The sequence below is a fragment of the Onychostoma macrolepis genome, chromosome 14, assembly GCF_012432095.1.
Source record: "Onychostoma macrolepis isolate SWU-2019 chromosome 14, ASM1243209v1, whole genome shotgun sequence".
Taxonomy (NCBI): domain Eukaryota; kingdom Metazoa; phylum Chordata; class Actinopteri; order Cypriniformes; family Cyprinidae; genus Onychostoma; species Onychostoma macrolepis.
This window is the reverse complement of record NC_081168.1, coordinates 12540937-12564059: the sequence shown is the minus strand read 5'-3', so window position 1 is coordinate 12564059 and position 23123 is coordinate 12540937. Positions and strand designations below refer to the sequence as shown.

The following is a 23123-nucleotide window of genomic DNA, read 5'->3' as shown; positions in this document are numbered from 1 at the left end:
ACTTCCAGTTCACAGAGACTTTAAATATCACTTTTGATCAATTTAATGCATGCTTGACGAATAAAAGTATGATTTTTTACTGATCCCAAGCTTTTAATTGGTAGTGTATGTAGTAATGTATTTTTTAAACATTCCATGCCATAAGTGTTGAATTTTTAATTGAAGAATGCATTTTACAGTATATGAATAGTATACCTCTAATAAGCTTCTTAAGGAAAACCCACCAGATACCAATCAGATAATGTAATTAGGACTTCCTCACAATTGATCAGCCTGCTAATTACCCAGACAACCCAGCAACTATACTGTGAAAATATGTTGTTCATATTCTAGAAAATATTTGCACATCCCCTGTGTGTGTTTCTGTTTATGTGTGGAATTAGAATCAGGATCAAAGTGATGTAAACTAGTGGAGAGAGGTGGCAGTTTAAACTATGTATTTTCTCCCTTACGGTTTACATATAGTAACCTCCTCCCCCTCATCATCTCTGCCTCATTCTCTCCGCTTCATTACAGCACTAGCATAAGGGAATTCAACTGTGCTACTCATCACAGTCGAAGCCAACATGTGTGTATGCAATAAATTAGGTGTCGGCATGCTTCAAATTTGAAACTTAAGACTTTAAAGCTATTGTTGTCTTTTGCTGAGAGAAAATTGAAAGAACTCTCCATACATATAAAAGAGTCTCCAGTTTACCGGACCAACATTTTTAGTAAAGTGTCTCCAAAGCACAGTAGCACCAGGACCAAGGAAAGACTTTTGTAGTGCAAAATTACGTTTTTGTAAAAATTTGACTAGTCGTGCCTGGAGACAGATTCTTGATTTCTTCTTTTTTTTATAGACAGACAGATAGAGATCTACATATTAAATAGATTTCACTACCTGTCATCCTCTTAACGTCAGTATCAAACCTCAGTTTCTGTCACCCCAAGGTGTAATGTATCAATCGGGTTTTTTTTCGTTATTCTTTTGCTCTGCAATCAACACATCATCATTCAAACTCAAAAGAAGAGAAAATGACTGGTTACGTTTGGCATGAAATGACACCTGAGAAGACATTTCTTTCTTAATCTCAGTGTACATTGTTGTTGCAATTTGTATAATTGCAGCCCAACCGGTAGAAAACTATATCCAACAGCATATGCATACCTGTACATATCACCGTTTTCAATAGATCTGTGGGATATAATTACAATCTTGATACAATAGCTAGGAACTGTCAGCATCACTAGGAATTACTAGATTTATGGATAAAAAACTGTTTGCATTCTCTTTCATTATAAATGAGATATGGTAATTTCCTCAACCTCAATAATAATTTAAAGAAAACGATACAGCACGTCATGACAGGAGCAGAAAACAGGAAGTCCAAAGATGTGGTGAAATATCTTATTTAATAAAGATAATATTATTTAATAAGCCTATTCTTGTATGAAGTGTTTTCATAAATAAATCTGTAAATTGATTGTGGAACTATCTGCTTTGAGTAGCATCGCCTCCCCCTCTCACTTAGGCCGTCTGCACCACAGAATTATAAGTGGTCTGCCTGTGCCTGAAAGTCTTACCTAGCTAGCCAAATAAAATGATCATTTCATTTAGGCAAGGTATAATTATTCCTTCATAATGTTTAGTAAGTTTTTAGGATTAGGAATATGTACTACCGTGGTGAGACATTCAACAGCATTCCATTAAGTTGTTCATCCTGGCGCCTACTTTTCTCGATGATGATCCACATTACTGGACAGTATCAGATCGCATTTACAATCTCACCAAGTCCAAGTGGAACAGTGAAATCACAGAGAGACTGACAGAGTGAGAAACGAAAAGTCTCATTAGTGTGCTGCCTCATAAGGGCACTTGTGAAAAAACCGTGACTCCTCCAAACAGAGTAATTAACACAAGGCTCAGCCAGGATGACCTTGTTCACGCTCAAGCAGCAGAGAGAAATACTGTAGCTTCCTCTCGCCTTGGGCAGCTACACCCAACTCTGGGCAGAAAGTGAGCAGCTCCAAAAGGTCTTAGCCGCAGATGCGAGCAATCATTTACTTTTCCATAAAGGAGTGCGGCTCCCCTGTGTGGGTGTTCTAACGTTTGGAGAAATTACATTACAGCACCTCCAGGCAACAATCTCCGATGTGGCTATCTGAAAGTCCGTTACATGCTTTAGGGAAAGATCGGGAGGAGTGCAGGGGCTGGAGTGTTTCCCGACTTTACTGCTGCCGGCAGCTTTCACCGTCTGACTGTTATCTTCCTCTGTTGTGAGAGATGGAGGGGTCTCCGGTGGGTGATTTAAAATAGCAAGAATCAAACTGATTAGCATTCTCATTTTCATCCTCTCGCACTCTCTCCATCACCTATCACCGTCACATCAGCATAATGGCACCTGAGAGATCTAAGCATTACCATGCATGACATCACCTTGTCCAGTCTGTCTGAGAGTATGAAAGACAATAAATAAGGTGCTATTATTTAAATCTTCAATATTTTACTATATTTAATATTTTATTGGCTCAACTATTTTCCAACTGCTTCAAACCTGGCTAACCCTAACATATTTATAACAAAATAGAAAACAGAGTTTTTAACTCAAGTACTGTACTACAGAATGTGAAACCGTTTCTGTGCTGATACCAAACTTATTTATTCATTTGTGAATAATAATCATACTTTTTGGCTAGAGTCTATTCAAAATAAAAACAAGCAAATATTAAAATGAAATAAAAATTAATTTATTATTATTATTATTGTTAAATTCACTAATTAAACACACACACGCAGACACGCAGACACACTTCTGTTTGAATAGTAGTAGTAGTAGTTTAAACAATATATTCATCGTGGGGGGGGGGATCCTGTTTCTACAAAAAAAAAAAAGGATCATGTGACACTGAAATATGAAGTAATGCCTACTGAAAATCCAGCTTTGCCATTAAAAAAGAAAAAAAAAAAGAAAAGAAAAAACATTTTAAAATGTATTTAAAAAAATTTATAAAAGTACAAATAAATTAATCCAGTTTTCAGACTGTTAAAATCCCCACGGCGATGGGTAAATTAACGATTGAGAGTTAAAAGGAAAAAGATGATGTGAAGAGGTTGACTCATAGAAATCACATTTAAATGCGATGGAGAATTACGCAACATTGTTTTATAAATCTGTGTTTTGTTTCATTTTAACTCAAAAATGTATTAAATTATGACCAGAATGTGTGCGCAAGGGTATTTGAGCTAATGAAATAGTTTAAGGCGCGATATCTTGAAAGGGTGGCAGAGTGGCGAGTCGTGAGTCTCATGGCTCAATGCTCTTTTTAATAAGCTGCATGTACTCGTAGGCTTTGGACCATCAACTCTCACTGAAAAACTTGCACTCTCTTTTTCATCCTTTCTTCTTGTCTTCCTCTTACACACTGGGAAGGCTAAATTACTGCCACTATTTGCAATTTACTGCTGACCTTGGAGTGTGTTATGCGGTTCTCAGAAAACGTGTGTTTTTAAACCATTTAAGCTCCAGTCGTGTTCACTGTCTTACCTTGGACCAGTTCACCCGCTTCATGACGCTCTCAGGTTTGTAGGTCTTCTTGGGCACAAGTCCATAAGGCAGCTGGACAATGAGTGGAGGAGGAGCCAAAGGCATTCCCGGAGGTGGTGGAGGTCCGAAGCCAGGTGGAGGTGGTGGAGGTGGAGGTCCCAGAGATGCAGGACAAGGAGGAGGCGGAGGAGGTGGAATGTCTCCACTTGGTGGTGGTGGAGGAGGCGGAGGCGGAGGTGCAATTCCCCCCGCTGGTGGTGGTGGTGGAGGAACAGAACCAGCTGCTCCAGGTCCCACCGCAACCTGTGAAGGGATTAAAAAGATTCAGAGACAAGAAAAGGGCATCTTAAGAGACCACTGTGAGCCAAACATTCACCTCAACCACTCCCGTTCAACTTCTACACCCAAAGGCCCATGCTTTTATCACCATTACATGTTTTATCCCATCAGAACTAGAGGGTGAGACAAGGGCAAAGGAGAGTGGAGGATAAAAGACAGTGTTTACAGCAGCTGACTTTTCAATTTTAGAAGAGTGCATTAAAACAAGTCTAAAAATCAGAGAAAGCGATAGAGTGGTGGGGGGGGGGGCTCCTCGCATGCATTAAATAAGAGTTGATAAAAGCAGATGGATGACTTGGGGCCGCTATGGCCTTCCCTCCGGGCACCGGTTCCCTCAGCAGCACTGAGCATCTGCCTGTCTAGCGCGCAGAGCACCGCCTCCTGAGAGCCAAGTAGGGGCCAGCGCTCAAAGGAGCCTGAGCCCACTGCCTGATCCTCTCACTGGGGAAACTGGGACACGGCAATTCCTGAGGGGCAGGTAGTCACATTGAATATATAAATAAATAAATGGCAGGTCAGTTGATGTGACCGGTAGACTCTTCTGGAATGTACACACCTGTCAAGTGTTTGGGCTCTCAGAGGAGCAATTTGACAAGTATTGCACGAGTGGTAAAGCGAGTCTACATTTGTATGTGATGGAACGGTTATTTGGGTGAAGGGTTTTTCTTTTTTTCATCCAGAGTATCCTGGGTGCAGTACACAGGGTCCAAAAGTAACACTCACCTAGTGCCAAATACATGTAGAAATTGGATTTGGCGAGCAAATACAATTTGAGAAGCTGAAAAAATCTATTAAGGAATACATGCCTTAAATGAATGTTTTAATGTAAGAACTTTTACTTATTAATTAATTATCAATACATATCACATATCTTTAAAAAAAAAATTATTTTATTTAATTTTGTCTGCAACTCCATGTGCCAATACAAATGACGGAACTAAGGCAAATATGAGGAAGAGTGAGGTCAATCAATCAATAAACCAAGAAAGAAAGAAAGAAAGAAAGGTTTTTGTCTTAATAATAATGAATATATTGTTATTGTTATCATTATTATTGTATTTCATATTTTAAATTTAGATTTGAAATATTACATAACTTTAGAAAAACATAAAATTACCCACAATTTGCTTTAGGTCAGGGAAGAGTTAATTGTGAACCCTGTTGCAGGAAAGTTCATCACACAGAAAACAAAACTCTGAGATGCATAAGGTGAGATGAAGCTTAACTCAGGGTAACATCGGGCATAATACAGCAGCATAATATAACCAGTTTCTATGGGCCTCATAGGATTCCTGTAAGCTTGGCTCTCACACACATACACACACACACACACACACACGATTTAAAAGCCATTTCAGTTACAGATTAGCAGTGGAGGATGAAAAAGCGACTGACACTGAGGGCATAACTCAAAAGAAACAAACATGGTGAAGTTTATGATGATCATCTGTTATTGTTTTTAAGACGTAATGACATAAGCGTTAATTCGTTCCGTATGGAACATACTTAACTGTGATTACACCGAATGACAAGATGACAGTATCGATATTTGTTTGCGGATGAAATATGGAAAACGCTTTGTGTAGACTGATTCATCTCGTTTAATCATAAAGCATAACAGATGAGAGTAAACCATTAGACTTGATTAACATGTAAATTGCCTCTGTAATTTGCTAATAGATTGAGCGTATGAAAAGGATGCAGCCACCTGAACCTTTAGCAGTAATGAGAAGAGTAATCGTGCTTGAACGCTCATGCAACTGGTGGCGGCAGGCAGTCGACCTCTCTGCTCCATCCTCTAGCTCCTTAACCTTGAGCCACAATCCACAGGGTTTTTAGCCAAATACCTGTTTCTATTTCTTTACTTGTCTTCCCTGACTTACTTTCCTGGCAACTGAAGATAACTGAAGTTCACAAGATGGTCTCCAGGAAGAGAAGCCATTATGGAGGAGTCAGGGCTCAATTCATCCAGTAACTGATAAGACAGAGTGCGGTAAATGTCCTGACAAATCAGCCTTGCTCTGCTCGCAACAAAATAAACAGGTATTTTGAATCATTGATAAAGGGTGGCCAAGTCTCTTTAGCAACAAATGATATGCAAATGCTTCAATTAGAAGTCCCAATAGTCCAGATATGACTTGACCTTTGGATGATTACAAACCATTTTTCTCTCTCTTTTTCTCCCTCCTCCTTCTTCTCAAAACTTACTTTGCGCCTCATTCTCATCACTGCTCAGTGGAAAAGTTTCTCATTTTCTAAAGCAATTCCCCTCTCTGCGCTCCAGCCTCAGTTCAGTTGATTAGGAGAATGATATGCGTCGAGCCACATTTTTATATGCATTACCGAGTGTTTGATTACACAATGCAGGCAGTGGATTGTTTATTAGAGGGGAAATTAAAAAGGTGTAGGAGCATCATGCAGGAAGCTGAGGTCCCTAGACGAGTACCCTGTCCCATGATTATGCGTCTGTCAATCTCCGGCCCGTTGTGACCCATTTTCTCTTTTAAGTTTAATACAAGAGAATGGCAAGCAAATTAGCTGCTAAATTAGAGCACCGTCATTTCCGCATCGCTTTGGCCCTCTGTGGCAGCTTGTGGCGCGCTGCAGACCCTCCAGCCACGGTTCTGGAATGCTAATCAGCCTCCGGCACACAATTTTCTCTAACCATACCCCTTATTCTCTTTAAACAATATCCATCATTTAGACCAATTTTACAACCAAAACCCATTTTACACAGGAAAATGTTTCATTTAGGGCTCCTTTCCCCCTGTGTTTTCATTTTGGCTTCTTATCTTGCTTTAAAAAGCAATTTTACGACCCAAAAGTCCAGTTTGATAAAGGTCTAAGCTGGCCACTGACCTGAATTTGCTGGCCATCTCCCATACGATTCAGTGGCACTAATTAGCAGTCAGCATGTCTGAAACTATCTGTTATATATGGACAGGACGATATCAAGGAGACAAGCATCCATTTACACTTTCAACGGGTGGGAGGGCACTCTGAGTAGAAACAGTCACAGTTTGGGTAATTAACTAGGGCTAACACACAATTAAACCATCCCAATCTCATCTGTGATGAGCAAGAGGCAAATTCAATTAGATTCGGTTACTACCGAGGGTTACAATACTCTAGTTAAATGGAAAGATGGGGTTTCATTTTCCCTTCCAGCTGGAGCTGGCTCTGGGAGCCTGTTCCATCTCGTTCCTGTAGCTCATGTGAAAGGGAACGATGCTAGCAACCTAAAAATAAGGGAACAGACAAACTGCTTGCTTCATACTGTATACTTTCTAGCTTCTAAGAACTGGAAGTATTCACAGTATAGAGATTGTGTTTGGCGAGATTCACCATCACAAGCTGTTTATATGCTGGATATGTGATAAGGATTATAGCCTAATTGTGTAGCATGCATTTGTAATGAGTGATTGCACAGCATCTGTTCAGAGTCTTGAGACAATACAGAAAATCAAAGCTCTGGCTGATCAGTGAGAGGTAACAGCTTTGATCAACCTGTTAGAAGGTATAAAAAAATGCTGATTTTCAAAGATGTTGGCGGGTGGCTGCATTGAGCATGCTGGGAAGGTGGAGGGAAGGGTTGGGAGAACACCCACCTTGCTGTTTCTTTCGCTGATGCTTTTCTCTGCCTCTCTTAGCTTGTCTCTCTCACTAGTCAACTGGACAGGTGAGGGTCAGACAGACAGATACATAGACAGATAGAGCAATGGTAAGGCAAAGAGAGATTTCATAGCTGGAAGTGGAGAATAAAGCAAAAGCCAACTGCCAACTTTACTGAAGGTCACATGGCAATAAAACTTGGGGACAGCAAGAAATTGGATGCAAGCAGCCTACTTGAACATTATCAAAACACTGTGTTTGCCTACTAATGAAGTAATACAGGGTTTCATTAGTGGTTGTTGTGACGTTTGAGGTTCTGAAATTATTTTGCCCATAGAGATTTAAAAAAAAAAAAAAAGTATTTATTAAAGAATTAAAGTGATTTATAGGACTGGAATGGGGAAAGAAAAAAAAAAAAAAAAAAAACATTTATTAAGAACAAAGTCTTTAAAAGCTTTCAAGTTATCATTAACAATCAATTCCCCTATGAATAAAATTCATACAATTTTTACTTCTGGAACCAGAGTGTTGCACTCTATTGGCTTCAGTCATTTCCATGAGGCTTTTGTTCCAACAGCGTCCATTTCAAAGGAAAGTTCGAGGCACAAGAGTAGGAAATGCAGTAAATTGGTTGTTGTGCATCTTTTAGAGTTGCTTCTGGAATCCTGTTCTTTCAAGTCCTTCCCATCATTTCACTGCCTTACGATGCGCTCAGTGAATTTAGCTCAAGCACTTAGATTCAGTGATGCTTTGCTCCCGCTTTGAACTTGCTATGAGCAGCCTCTTTTAAAAATAAAAAAGGGGAAAAATAACATCTTAGCCTCTTTTCATTCAGAGGAAGCATACTCTACTGCCTCTAAAATACACTTATATGGTGCAGTTTCCCCATACTGCACGTAGGGCGGAATCAAATATTAAAAACGTGTAATGGAAAAGAAGATGGATGCCTTCATGGTGAAGACAGTGGAAAACTTTGATCACATTTGAAATGCTGTGCTTGCTTGTAGTGTTTAGTAAGCTTTGTTGTTTTTGTTTTTTAGCTGTATTTATTTTTGACGATATGAAGGGCAGAACAGCAGCCAACACATTGAACATCGTCAAGAAGAACAGCAGCATCTTCATATTCCTTGTGATCGTGTTCTCAAAGAGAAAGAGAGATGGCACACATGCACTGCATCTCAAACGAATCAGCTTGTAAAGGTGAATGGCTGAGCTGTGTCCCCTGATACTGACCATGGCAACAGCGCAGGGCACATGGCAACCGGCTCTACGATTCAAGCGAAGTGCTGTCCTTATCGGCATCATTACCGCCAGACTCCTTGCCAAATCCATCCCGGCGGTTGCAATAAGATGCAGGTCCAGCCCTGTACTGCACCATAATGTTATGAGTCCCATGTTGGTACAGACAGCTGACCGCAGAGCTTTCTGAAACCTATCAGGTGCTGCAAAAGATTTCACCCTCAGTATCGCTTGGGTTCTGAATTATTAAGCGAGCTACCATTCGATTCCACATCTTTGACGCTATTCCCTTCCTGTTGAATGTCCAAGAGGAAAGGGACGAGGAACCCTGGAGAAATGTGTTGCACTTTGTTGCTGTTAATATGACGCAATTACCGACTGCAGTCAAATCAAGACGGGGTAATATCAATCCATCACAAAATGAAAAGAGAGAATATGGTTACATGCTTATTTAAAACTGCACTTGGCAGAACAACTGAGCAGGAGGGCTAATAATGCATGCACTCTCATTAACTCTTAAAAATACATGAAAGTGCAAAGCTCTTTTATTATTTTATTCTTTCCATTTCACATTCAGTCTGTCCGAAATTTTCTGTACCACAGCTTCGATGAGCTCATCCGACTATTATTTTCACATGAGCTGTTGCTTTGGTTCCTCCGAATAATGGCTCTCTTCAATTATGTATTAAAGGCAAATCTGTTGATAAGCATGTCTTTGCTGTCATCTCTTTGTTGTCCTTAAACCTCGGTCACCCTAATGACACAACATAATGTGAAAATGTCTGACAGTCATGCTTTTAAGCTCAAAACTCTTGAAATGTACATCATAATGCAACCTACCGAGGCTTATTTTAGAAAGAATGTTATTTTGAAGCTTTTGTTATTATGAAATCTAATAAAAATAAAATAAAAATGATTATAAGTCATTTAAATTACATTTTTACAGTACAATGTGTTTTGAAATCAAGTTCTACTTCCCATCTGTACCAGACGACCAAAGAACAACAAGTCAGCAAGTGGGTTCAAGTGTGGGTGAGCGTAGTCAGTTTTCACAGTGATGTGTTGTGCACCCACAACCTGACAACACTGTGAAACTGTAGTGGGAGAAGAGTTTTACACCGGCTGTCTAATAAAGGGTACAATTTGTCAGCTTTGCGCATGACAACCTATGAGTTTATATCCCTTTGAGATGTGCCAAAACACCCACGGGATATGTGCAAGACTCTCATGCTAATATCCTGGTGCTTCTTTAGCGAGCACATTATATGTTCTCTACCAGAAGCACCAGAAGTCTGTTGATGCAAGAATGTTCTGGAGCCAAAACTTTGAACGTGCCTTCAGAGCGCACATTTGGAAAGAGTATGCGTCTCCAGTGCTCCACTTCGCTCCTCTACCTGTTAATGTGCTGGAGATGACTGAGCTTCAAAGAGGAGGAGATCGCCTTGGGGTAAGACTGAAGGAGACCCAGGGAAAAACAACAGCTGAATGACACTGCGGTCCAGGAAAGCAAAGCAGGAGAGAGCAGGTGAGCAGTCATTAACGGGTTGCGGTGACCGTGAGGAGGGACACATTGGGTGCGCGCAATATGGCTCGGCATGAATGAGTGTAGAAAAGGAGGGATGATGGTGACTGATGAGGAGCAGAGCGCAGAGAGGCCTGGGCTCATGAATATGTGTAGGAGTTGCGAAAGTGATGGACGAGGCAGATGGAGGAAAGGAGGGAGGCAGAGTGGGTAACGTGCCGTGATTCGGCTCTCGGGGCAGATGAAGTGCAGGGGTGAGGACTGCACACAAATGAAGTGTCAGGCTCTGAGATGCTCCGCTTTGCACGGGGAGGAACCCATTCCAGCTCCGCCTCCACTAATGTGCACATTTGGTAAATCTGTGAGAATGAATGGTGGTCCAAGCTGCCAGGGTCCTTAATGACAGCAACTCATCTCGGTTTAAAGGTGGGGAGGCTCTTGTTGGGAGAAGCTGGGTGGCAATAGGGCTTGGAAAAACTGAGAGGTAAGTATACAGAAAGACAAAGTGCTGGCTTTTCCGACTGCAATATACTTGTTTTCTGGAAAACTATTTATGCCGTGGATGGCGCTTCACAAATGGTGATACTTTTTTCCCTCTCCTATTAAACTCCATAAGCTAGCAAGCAAGCTACTTCTTTTGTCCCAAGGCAGCACTAAAATCTAAAACGTTTCAAATTGGGTTTGGTTGGAAATAGCAGTCATTTTGCGGGAGAAGGACTTAGGGTTTTTCTTGACAGGAACGATGATGTGAGAGCCAAAGATGTAACGCAATCCCTCAAAGCGTTGATACAATAGCTAGGAACAGGCTGCGATGGAGCAATTGAGAAAAATCAAATCCAACAATTTCAGGAGGAGATTGGCCCTTTATTAAATCATACAATCCCAAAAGTCTTAAAATACCCACTTAGAGCACCATTGCATTCACGATAAAAGATAAAAAGGTTTCAATTTGACCAAATTAGCAGAGTCTCTCCCTTCGCCGCAACATTAGAAGTTGCATTACCATTTGAAGCAGACAGAGAAAAACTGCTTCATATGACCTCACAACAGAAAATAAGTACTAGTGATCCTAATGTGCTTGTATAGCTCATTTTCAGGGCATTTGATGAGCGGAGGCTCTGAGCGTCAAGTAGGTTTTATGATGGAGACAAATAATTTAATGCCTGCAAGTCTAATAGCCATTGGAGAATAGTTGGGAGGTGAAAAAAGGCAGTCTGGAAACCAGAAAAAGTAGGCGTGTTGCTTCACGGATCTGTAGGATAAAGGGCTCCTCTAAGGCAATGTGAACCACAAAGCTCTCATAAGGGAAGATAAGAGAAACCTCAGTGGATTTGAAGCCTCTGAGAGTACAACAAAGCACAGATCTGTTCTGTGGTATAATCAGTGCCAATGGAAGGGTAAACTATGCATGTTAAAGGTGAACACATGGGGCACGGCATCGGTGGTAGCTTCCATTAGTGTTAACCTGTGTTTGATACCCTTGGGTACAGAACGCAGAGCAGCTGAATGGGTCACACCTATGGGGCTGCTCGCTAACCTAAAGTGGTGATGAGGGAGAGAAGAGTATGTACAGTAAGTTATGGTGCAAGTGTTGTTACCTGGGCCTGCAGGGTGTTGATCTGAGACTCTAGCTCCTTGATTTTCTCCTCCTGCTTCTGCAGCTCAGCCTTCGCCTCCTGCCGTGCACTGAACTCCTCGTCGAACTGAAGACAATAACACACATACAAAAACATTGACGAAACTATGCGGATTCCATCAACCACAGGACACATCAACACATTCAGCATGTCTCTCCACCTTCACTATCAATATAATCTTGATCCAAGACTAAGCTTTTACTAGCTGCAACTTATGTCTGGGTCTCATTCACTTATAAAGTGATCTCACACCAATTGTGCTTAATATAACGTTGATGCATATAATCATACATAAAATAGTATCCATACTAAATAATCCATAATTGACATATACCCCACTGTTTAAAGGTTTGGGGTCAGTAATTATTTAGCAAGGATGCATTAAATGGATCAAAATCACAATAAAGATATTGGCGTTATTTACTTGAAATAGAAATCTCTTGTAATGCTGTTCTTTTCAGCATTCTAGTCATCAAAAATGTATCAAAAGGTTTCCACAAATATCTTATTAATATAAAAACAATAAAAAATGTACCAAAACAGCATATTAGAATGAGTTTTGAAGGATCATGTGACACTGAAGACTGGAAATACTGGCTGCTAAAAACTAAGGTTTGCCATTACAGGAACAAATGACATTTTAAAATGTATTACAGTAGAAAAATGTTGTTATAATTGTTCACAATATTACTGTTTTCACTCATTTAATTTTTGATTAAATAAAGGCAACCTTGGTGAGCATGAGATACTTTTTTCAAAAACATTTTTAGAAGTCTTACTAAACAAACTTTTGAATGGATGACAGTGTGCGTATAAATATTAGATGCATCAAATTCTATTAAATTTATATGTGTGTATAAAAAAAAAATGATACACAGCATTACTACACTGCATACACCCAAATCAAAAGCATACACCCAGTTAGTGAGTGAGACTCAGTGTTTTCAGCTACCCAGTAGTATTTGTGTAACTTTGCCATTAAACTGTAAGCCTCAGATGTTTGGCTGACATTTGGCAGAGCTGGGCAGGAAGCTGAGCAAGAGCATGGATACACTCTCAAAGCATCGTGGGATACAGCTCTTGGCTTCACTGACAACACCAGCAAGTGTTAGCTCAGCATCCTCATGAAGCTCCAGAGGAAATGTTTCAACTAAAAAAAAAAAAAAAATACAATATTGTTCATTGGGGCCTTTAACACTATTTGAAATGGTGCCTGTAAATAGTGTTCCCAGTATGGCACAGACAAGCTTGCAGATTGGAGCATCAGCATTGATTCTGCTTGCACTGATACAGATCATGTTGCTCTGCTGCCAGCTATTGATCAGATGAGAACAATCAATGTGCTATCTCACTGCTCATGGGAGAAAAGTTTGGTGACAGCAGCCTGGTTGCATACCAATAGCGGCACCCAGGGTGATTAATAGACTCACCTTTTTGGAGAATTCAGCCGCTCTCTGCTCGCTCTCTTCCACTTTGGCTTTATCCACGCACTGATCTGTCATATACAAACAGTTGGGAGCATGAAAATGCACAAAACACACAAGTATATGTAAATTGCAAGGTGCATTGCTAACACGATGCTTAAGATTCCACATCAGACACCGAATGAAAACAATCAAAAGAACAAAAAAGCGAACAGAATAAAATGAACCTGTCAGTGTCTCATTCCCCCCTCCCCTCTGGAGATTTGTATTCTGTTCTGAAGGTTTGGGATGTAAATTTAAAAACGGCGCCCCACAAAATCTGTTTTCAACTCATTAAAGTAAGGGAAGAAGTGAGAAAATCTAACATTTTTTTGTTTCTGCAGATGGGTCTGAAAACTTTTAATGAGCCTTTGTTGGCAAGTTATGAAAGTGTTAGTGACAAAACACAAAAGAGGGGCAAAGAAGAAAAAAAGAGAGAATGAAAATTTACATCACCCTTATTTTATTAATTCCTTTGGTGTCCAAGAACTTAGATGAGAAAACAATTGGCAACAAATGCTTTCCCCCACAACATTTAATCATAAAACAAATGAAAAAAAGTCCAGGACTGCAAATATAACCGCTACAGCTGAAGTCATGTTGCGTTTATAAGACATGACATGCCAGCCAGGTTTTGCAGATAATGTTTTATTTATGCATAATGAGTGTACCTTATCTTACATGTCAGGTGAGTGCAGGTGTTTCAGACAGGGCTCTCATGGGGACCGGGGAATGATAATTAGATCTACTCCAGGAAATCGCAAACTTTTATCAACTGCAGTTGCGCCTCCCTCAGCACAGCGTGATTTCACAGTTATGTTAGACAGAATGTAGTGTGAACCAGTGCAGGATTGTTATAATCATGCTCTAGACATCCCATTAAGCCCCAAAAATCTTTCTGGCGGATTTCATTTAAGTGATATAACTCAATACTGCTCTCTCGCTTTTACCTAAAGCTGGTTACCGAAACCTGAAACTCCTTTTTATTCATTCCGAAATGTTCTGGCCACTTTATCAAACGGCCATACAGTTCAAAACAGAATTGAATAGTCTGGAAAACTGAGTTGTACCAATGAATAATAACTTAAAAGGAACTACGCTGAGGTCTAGTGTGGCGTTCAACGCAATGACGTTTTCTTCAAGACCCAGGAGACCTAATCTCAGACCTACCAATGAGATGACTGAAGTCCACATCCAGTCGCTCCCTGTAGGCGAAATCAGGGTCCATCCCACTACGGTGGAGGACGATCTGGGACACAGACTCCTCAATCACCTTGTAATACTGAGGCCTGTAATAAAAAGAACGAGTACAGCGAGAGTGAGGGGGCAGAGTATGACAAGAGACAAAGCCGTTAACTTCATATAAAATACCGCCTCACGCATTCCTGCGAGGACAGCTCTTCATAAATCATCTGGTAAGACATATCTTTTAATGGTATTTCACGGCATTGAATTAAGGCATCCTTCGGTACATAATGAAATCACTAACGGCAAAGTGTGCAGCCGGAGAGCGGTTGGGTGACTTTGTCCATTCAAGGTGAAGACAAACCGACATCCGGGCCTCCATGCTTCCCTCTCTAATTTGCAATCATCTTTGGCAATTAAGGGCAGCAATAAAACCTGAGACGCAAATCTAATCAGTGTAATCTGTGTAATTAGTCGCACAATGGCAGGGAAAACACGGCCTTGTGTTTGGAGGGGTGACAATGACGGGACGGGGAGTAAATGGGTCTGGGACTAGACACTGCCACGGTGCTTAGTGTGTGACCTTTTCCAAGTTATATTACCAAATTTAATTGCGAGTGACATTTAACAAATACAATGTCGACTTAAGCCGAGCTCCGTAGTGGCGAATAATTATGTTCCAAGCATGACCTTGAATGGCTCATGTAGGTATTCAATTTTCCGTCCAGAAATGTCTCGTCTCCTTCTCGGCTTTCGAATTCTAATGAACGAGCATGACTTTAAAAATGTCTCTGTGCTAAATAATTGCACCACAACTCACAACTTAGCTAAAGCCACTTAATTCTACAGCATTACATTTTTTAATCTCCAAATATGTTTGTTTGATAAACAATATTTGCGGTGAATATAGATAAGCTAATGGATGAACGTACCCAAAGTAATAAATCACGCAACAGGTGTGTATTTGCACTTATGTTTTCTTATGATCATATTTCAGTTTTATTTGCTGCTGTTATGGTCTGTGTGCTGCTAATAAGAAAAATCAAGATGTATGCTAAATTCAGCCACAGAAGGTGACACATTTAATATTTTAGGTAGTAATACACAAACAAATACAAAATAATAAATATAAATAATAAATAACATGCAATAAAAAAAAAACTTATTTTACTTCAGTTAGTTACAAAGGCACAAATATTTATGAAATAAAAATATTTATTTAAAAAAGTACAAAAAGATGTATAAATACTAAAATTAACTTAAAACTGTAATTATTAAAACAGTTTTCGTTAACTGAAATAAAGCCAAAATAAAATATAAATATTAGATGGGAAAAAATTACTTATTTTACTTCAGTTAGTTGCAAAAGCAACAAAATATTTATAAAATAGAAATATTTATTTAAAAAAGTACAAAAGCATGTAAAACTACTAAAATTAACTGAAAACTTAAAATATAAACAAAAAACTAATTCAAATTATTAATAAATATTACATTATTTTTATAAAGAATACAACACTGACTCTGATTGGAATAATCTCATTTAACGTACTGCAAAATGCTAAGGTACATATTTTTAAAAATAAAAGAGCTGAATTATAGCATCATAGAGGACTGCATCTCTTGTTGTAACATTTCAATATAAGAACATGTTTTGAATAAACCAGCTATTAAGACATTACCATAATTGGATGTCTCTCCAAGCTCAATGACAAATAACATACTCAAATAACCAAACAAATAATCATATTCATACAATTTGCCAATTCAAGGCCTTGTTGTAAGAGACACGGCAGCGATGTGTAATAAGCGTGCAGAGGGGGCGGACGGGGTGGCTGGAACTGATAGGGCTGAGAGTGTCACTGAGCCCGGCTTAGTGGCAAGGCCCGAAGCTTACGCCTGTCACTGATGTACACCATATCATTATCTCAATAAGCCGCCCTATTTTCTCAGCATCCTGGCTACCACCACTGCTGCATGCTGGATAGAACCGGGAAGGAGACAACTGACCCAGAACTGTCACACCCCACCAGAGGAGACGGCATATGTCCCACTCATCGGAGCCGCTCTTTCCTTCTCTCTCTCAGTCTGGCACCTTCACTGTCTGCCTCTCATCTCCCATCCAACCCCTGCTCCACACTGCCCATCTAATCTTCACATCAGTCATGGCCAAAAGTAGAAGATGTGCTCCATATACACTCCCTCTGATCTACCTTCTGTTAGAGAGTCTTAGAGAGTTATTGCCCAACGTCTTCCTTCCACTGCTCTAAAAAGCAGTAAAAAGGAAGGCTGGAGGGCTGAAGGACATCGGTAACTGTTATTAAATTGTTCCGTTTATTTCATTTCATTTTAAAACAGGTTATTAAACAAATTGAGGGAAAACTTTCCATACAAATAACTAAGGACAGAGTTGAGGGCACAGAGTTAAATGAGGATAAAGGTGTCTGGTTGTTTTGCTGGAATTAAAGAATGGCTTTAAATCAAACGTTGCAATCTATTGACATGGACAGCTCTCCTTTATGGCTGGCTTTGATCACCAGAGTACCTCCCAACACCCATGAACAAGAGCGACGTTGTCGACTGATGCGGACTGAAGTAGAGAGAAGCCACCAGCCTATTCTTCCCTCCCTCTCCTTGGAGCCTCGGCCATCAAAGTGCATGCTGATCTCAAGGGATCCCTTTAATCTAAAATTATAGCCATACAATTTCCCAACCAGCCAATCCAATCTACATAAAACGTCTCACCAGGTTCAAAAGCAACCAAAGACGTCAGTGAAGAGAAGTTTATAGAGTGGCCATGTAATGCAGATGCATATGAGGCAAACAAACAAAACTCTGTATCCATCTTTGAGAAATGTGTTTTAATGCAGATAAAAGTGTTATTGCTCAAACATCGCTCGTAGCAATGATTCATGTACTTTGTATCAGACTTTTCTCGTAAAATTTCTAAATGGGAAGAAAAATATTTGAGTTGATATTAAAAAGTCTGATTTCTGTGGGATTACCAGGGTATTTTCTCGAGAGAAAAATCTGAGAGGCAGGAGACTTAATTTTCTTGTCATTTAATCTCATTGGCGTCTAAAAGAAACAATTGGAGATGTTAAAGAGACTCCATTTGTTATTTTTCTTTCCTATGGGAGAGAGTCTTTAATAAGTGCATACATTTTTAATCAGGGTTTGTAGTGATCCTGTTTTCTGCCGACAGAGTTACAGACACAGGGGCGGGAGGGATGGCACTGAACGAGAATCTGCCATACTACTTGCTTAATGTGTTTTCTATTTCTCGCTTTTTCCAACAAGCCAGGCAATACATTATTCATGGCTCAAAGTGAGCAGCAACATGGCCATGGTAAATTCCCTCCCTTTCATCGCTTCGCGCTTCCCTCTTTATTAAATATTTTACCTCAGCAACAGGTCTGATGCAACAGTGAACTGAAATGATCAGTATCATTTCTTCACTTTCTGACAGACACACAAACTCTGAGCGTGGCTGAACATGCAAAATAACTCTCTCTTTTAAATAAATGATCACTCAAGACATAGTTAAACAGCAAAAAATGACAAAAATCGTATATCTTGACATAAGTCATTTTATATTGTTATAATGGCACAGCTATATAGCACAATACAGTTAATTTAGCTGAAAAAAAAAAATAAATTATATATATATATATGTATATGTATATATATATATATATATATATATATATATAAATAATTTGATCCAAAAATAAATATTTCCCAATTTAAATTTTATTAATTTTCATTATTATAATTTGTGAATTCTAATACTCAAGAATGCTTGTTGAGTCGATAGAAGCTGAGAACATTGTCAAAAAAACAGGTGCAATTTTGTTACCATCATACTTGTGGAATCGATATTAAGGAAAAGATATGATAGCACTCACCTGATATAATAATCATTCCTGATGAGCAGCAGGTGCTGGAGGATGGATAGGAAGTATGGTTCTGAGCCCGTGTCTTTCACCATGTTGGACAGGAGATGGTACACCTCACCCATATCAGTGCATAGATGATTAAGGACAAAACTGCATACACTGCTTGTCATGTAGTAAAACAATGTTTATCTAAACATGCCATTTCTATATGCATATAAAATTGTGTAAAAAACATATACAGTAGAGTGACTGGAACTGCATGAAATGCAGTAGTATAATTCTAAGATGAGAAAGAATAATAAAATGCAACTAAAGGTGAATGGCCGTCCTTCACTGGAAATTGCTTGCTTGTTTTAATTCAAATGGAGGAATGAGTCAAAGGTTGAGTCTAACCAGAAGTGATGCTATCTTCCTGCATTCTTAAGTATCTTTAGGGATCTAATTTGCTAACATATGTAAACACAAGGTCAAAAAAAAAAAGAGACCTCTTCAATACCTCTTCTGCCAGTTCATACCCTGGCTCTGGACATGAATCAAACGAAAATTGTTTAAGTTTGATTATTTAAAGCAATAAAATATGGATCAGTCACTTCCTTTTATATATTTATGTATTTTCTGGACCGAAATCTCATCTTCAGTTTGTCCTGCTTGTCTCCAAAACAGAAGAAATGTGCTCTTAAACTTGCAGAGTATTGATTAAATGTCCAACATCTCCTCTCCCTCAGGAGAAAGGGCAGTGGCTTTCCATGTCTAAAACAGATGTAAGATCAGATAGCCATCATAGTTTTCTTTTTTATTATTATTATATCAAGAACTGATGTCCCAACCGTATCTGGTATGTCCACTTGAGTTAAATAAATGACCAGCGATCTATTTTCAAAGGTGGCAACTGGCAAGCTACAGCATATGATTAACAGTAGCACTCGGTAGCTCATTAATTGTTTCTACTAATGGTCCTACAATGGAGTTAATATAACAACATTCACTTTAAAAATACAGTGTTATAAAATAAATTAAATGTCTAATAAAATAAAATAACTTAAATGTGGGCAAAATTATGTGTATATTTGTTGTGTGGCATTGAGCAGAGGTGGGTGAAAAATCCAGTCCAGCCATTACATGAACTGCAGGTTTTGACAATGTCTGCTGAAATATTTAGACGCTGACTGCAGGGTGATGCACTGGCTGGACTGGAGCACACTTTCTTGAGCCACCACAAATCACTCCTTTCCTTCCACTGGGATACAAATCAAAAAGCTGACGATTGTCAATATTTTGAGGAAAAAACTAAAACGGTACAGTAGGTATGTTTCAATTTAATTAAAGAAAATCTGTCTTAGGTTAGAAAATTCTATATTCTTTAAAAGAATATTAACAATAAACCGAAATACTTCATAAAATCTACACTATATTGCATATACAGCTCTATATTTGTGGAACAATAATAAAATGGAACATTAAGACTTCCAGCCACTTAAAAAACTGCCCTTGCAGCAAACCAATCTGCCCCAGCACTGCTGTACATTTTCTAATTAACTCATATCATTTCAGTTATTCATAAGGTTGCGAGTGTATCCCATGTTCTGTCAACTCAATGTGAGAATACAAGCATCTTCAGAGCATTATTGCTGATAACACAGGTGATCTGCTGAAGTGAATTAATTTCTTCACACTTCAAAACCAGCAAAATGCACCAGAAAGCCATTCTTTCTATTAAGCAGGGCTACAAGCGTGCACACAGACACACACCGTCTGTGCATATTTGTATTTTGGGCATGTTTGCAGTAATATACTGATGGGGAAGGTAATGCATAAACATGAGCTGTATCAGCATGGAGCTGAGCAATACAAAAGACAGAGAGGGAGGGTCAATCAATCACACTGCCCAACTTTCAATTAATATTCAACAGCTTCCTGAAGTCACTACAGTGGCCAGAACTAAACCAGACCAGAAGTGCTATATTTATACTACTACTACTACTACTACTAATTATTATTATTATAATAATAATATGTCACACTTTATTTCGAAAGTCCACGTTAGATGTTATACTAAGTAACTCTGCAACTACATGTCAACTAAAGCTCATTATAGTAGTAGTAGAATAAGTTGACATGCACTTCCAAAGTTATAGTCAGTAGAATGTTAGTCGGGGGACCGTCAAAATAAAGTGTTAGCAGATATTAAGCAGACAGTCTACTAATACTCCAATGACTGGTAGCTATAAATAAAAATAAATAAATAAAATTAAAAACATTTTTTTTTTACCTGTACAGATAGATATATATATATATATATATATATATATATATATATATATATATATATATATATATATATATATATATATATATATATATATATATATATATATATATATATATATATATATATATATATATATATATATATATATATATATATATATATATATATATATATATATATATATATATATATATATTTATTTATTTGTTTATATATGTGTGTGTGTGTGTGTATATATATATATATATATATATATATATATATATATATATACACACACACACACATATATAAACAAATAAATAAATAAATACGTAAATGCGTACATATACATATTATCTCTATAGGTAAATGTAAGTAAATACTCATAAAGCAGCCAGACAGAAAACGAGAAGGGCGGGACTGAAAGACTGTTGTTTAGAAAGAGAAGAAGGGGAAAAGGACTGAGAAAGGCAGACACCGTTGCTTAGACACGCATATTACACAAGGCACTTACAGATCAATGCCAAATTGTCCTTAGAGACAAATGTTGTGTCTCTTACACAGTTGGCTGCTCACGAAAATCATTAGTCCAGACAGCCTGAACTAAAACTCTGGCTTCTCCATCATTTCAGCGAAGCTTTCCCTCTGAGAGGTTATGGAAAGAGGGTGAAACGATAAAAACCATCAACAAAATCAGCACTAAAACAACAGAAAAAAAATGTTGCTTTTTCGAATTCAGCGAATGGCTTCAAGCTGCTTTATAAAAGGGTATTGTGAGGATAAACATAAATCCAGAAGCTACTGCATATGGCTGCCACGTACGCAGCTGTGGCCTGAAGGGTCAGATGCAGATGTAGAAACAGGGAGAAAATAAGTGTGAACGGATTTCCATAGCCGCGTAGCATAGTCTATCCACAGATTTGAGGAGGAATGAAACAGAGGAGAGGTGAGCGTAGAGGTTGCTCTCTGTGTCTCTGGAATGTCAGTATAATGAGCTCAGGGCCAGAGGAGGATGCTGGGATATGTGTGAGGTGCGTGCATGTGTTGATGTGAAGAGGTTTGTTTACCACCAGAGTTGCCAGAGGCTGGACTGGAATTTAAAAAAAAAAAAAAACCTGATTCTCAAATCCCTTCCGAATGAACTCGAGGTCTTGGCTTTAGACCCATGAGCCACACCGGGCGCCCTTGCGGCTGCACGCACATACGAGGCAGCAGTAAAAAGGATATTCCATCTCCGCACGGATGTCATCTAGTCGGTGAGACAGTTCGATGGAATCCTCCTCCTTATTTTCATTAAACACCTTCAGCTGAATGTCGAGCTCTTCCGTCTCCTTCAGCTCCTGTGATTATAGAGGTTGGCATAAGAGGAATGAGTGACTCGTGAACATGTGTCCTCATATAACACTGGTAATATAACAAGAAGAAAAAGTCTGCTTTTTGGATACTTTAAAGCTGCAGTCCATAACTTTTTTGGGTTAAAAATGATCCGAAAAAAATAGCCCGATTCACAATTGTTATCTTATAATAATGTTTTCTAATTTGAGTGGTACGAGTAGGTTTTTGCGGGAAATTCGAGCTGCGTCATTATGTCCCGTCTGTAAACATAAAGAAGTTGTCCTGGCTAGTATATCGAATGCGTGGATCCTGCAGGTGACGGATCGTTTATAGCCTTTTCTCATTTTGATGGCGGATTGTAATCCAGAAAGGATTATGTGTTTCTGAAACACATGTGAATTATATTAAATTATATTCCAGTTTCTGATTACAGATAGCCTGGGATTACAGAAGATTTGTATTTTAAAGAAAACCAGTTCGAAGGGAGAATAATTAGCTTCTTGGGTTAAAAGAATTTCTTAATATGAAATCCGAATGGTATGACAGTTAGAGATTAGACTGTTCAGAAATTGAAATCTACACGCTAATACACACTATACCCATTGTCACGCAATGCTGATGTTGTTAACATTAATAATTTGAGAATAAAGTATAACAATAATAATAATTAGCACGGTTAGATGTGATATGAGCTAACCGATCGCTAGATTTAATTACCATTGGTAGCGCGAGTTATTGTAATGCTTTTTTCCTCAGTTGGTCAGAACAAACGTGGCAGACTTGTTACTTACTTGTTCAGATGGCAATATCAGGTGAAAATTCTTATTTGGGTCATATATTCCAAGACATAGGCTAGAAGTACAATATCCACACAGGTGCGGTGACTGACAGGCTGACACATACTCCTCAAAGCATTAGATTAATCTCCGCTGGAGCCGTGCTGGAGTACAACCCCACGCAAGGAATATAATTCCGCACCGAGTTGAAATTCAAGGTTTTCAAACAGAGATGGCAACAAGGAGGCAAAACTTACGGACTGCAGCTTTAAACTCTTTGTACAAGGCCTTGAATTTACCTCATTGGAGTTTTGTGGCATTAAGTTCATGACTGTGCT

At 38.8% G+C, this 23123-nt stretch overlaps 1 protein-coding gene across 6 annotated transcripts in view; it reads right to left on the bottom strand.

The window, feature by feature from the left end:
* Positions 1-23123, bottom strand: part of diaph2 (diaphanous-related formin 2) — a 437687-nt gene that overhangs the window by 250614 nt on the left and 163950 nt on the right. For 5 of the 6 annotated variants that reach the window (XM_058797344.1, XM_058797348.1, XM_058797346.1 and 2 more), the window contains 7 exons: positions 21902-22014; positions 18433-18549; positions 14510-14628; positions 13307-13371; positions 11838-11942; positions 7475-7537; positions 3528-3830 (listed from right to left, as the gene is read on the bottom strand). In XM_058797344.1, the coding sequence (XP_058653327.1) occupies positions 3528-3830; positions 7475-7537; positions 11838-11942; positions 13307-13371; positions 14510-14628; positions 18433-18549; positions 21902-22014 (885 nt within the window). The remainder of the gene's footprint in view (positions 1-3527; positions 3831-7474; positions 7538-11837; positions 11943-13306; positions 13372-14509; positions 14629-18432; positions 18550-21901; positions 22015-23123) is intronic. The other variant, XM_058797349.1, reaches the window with a different exon arrangement.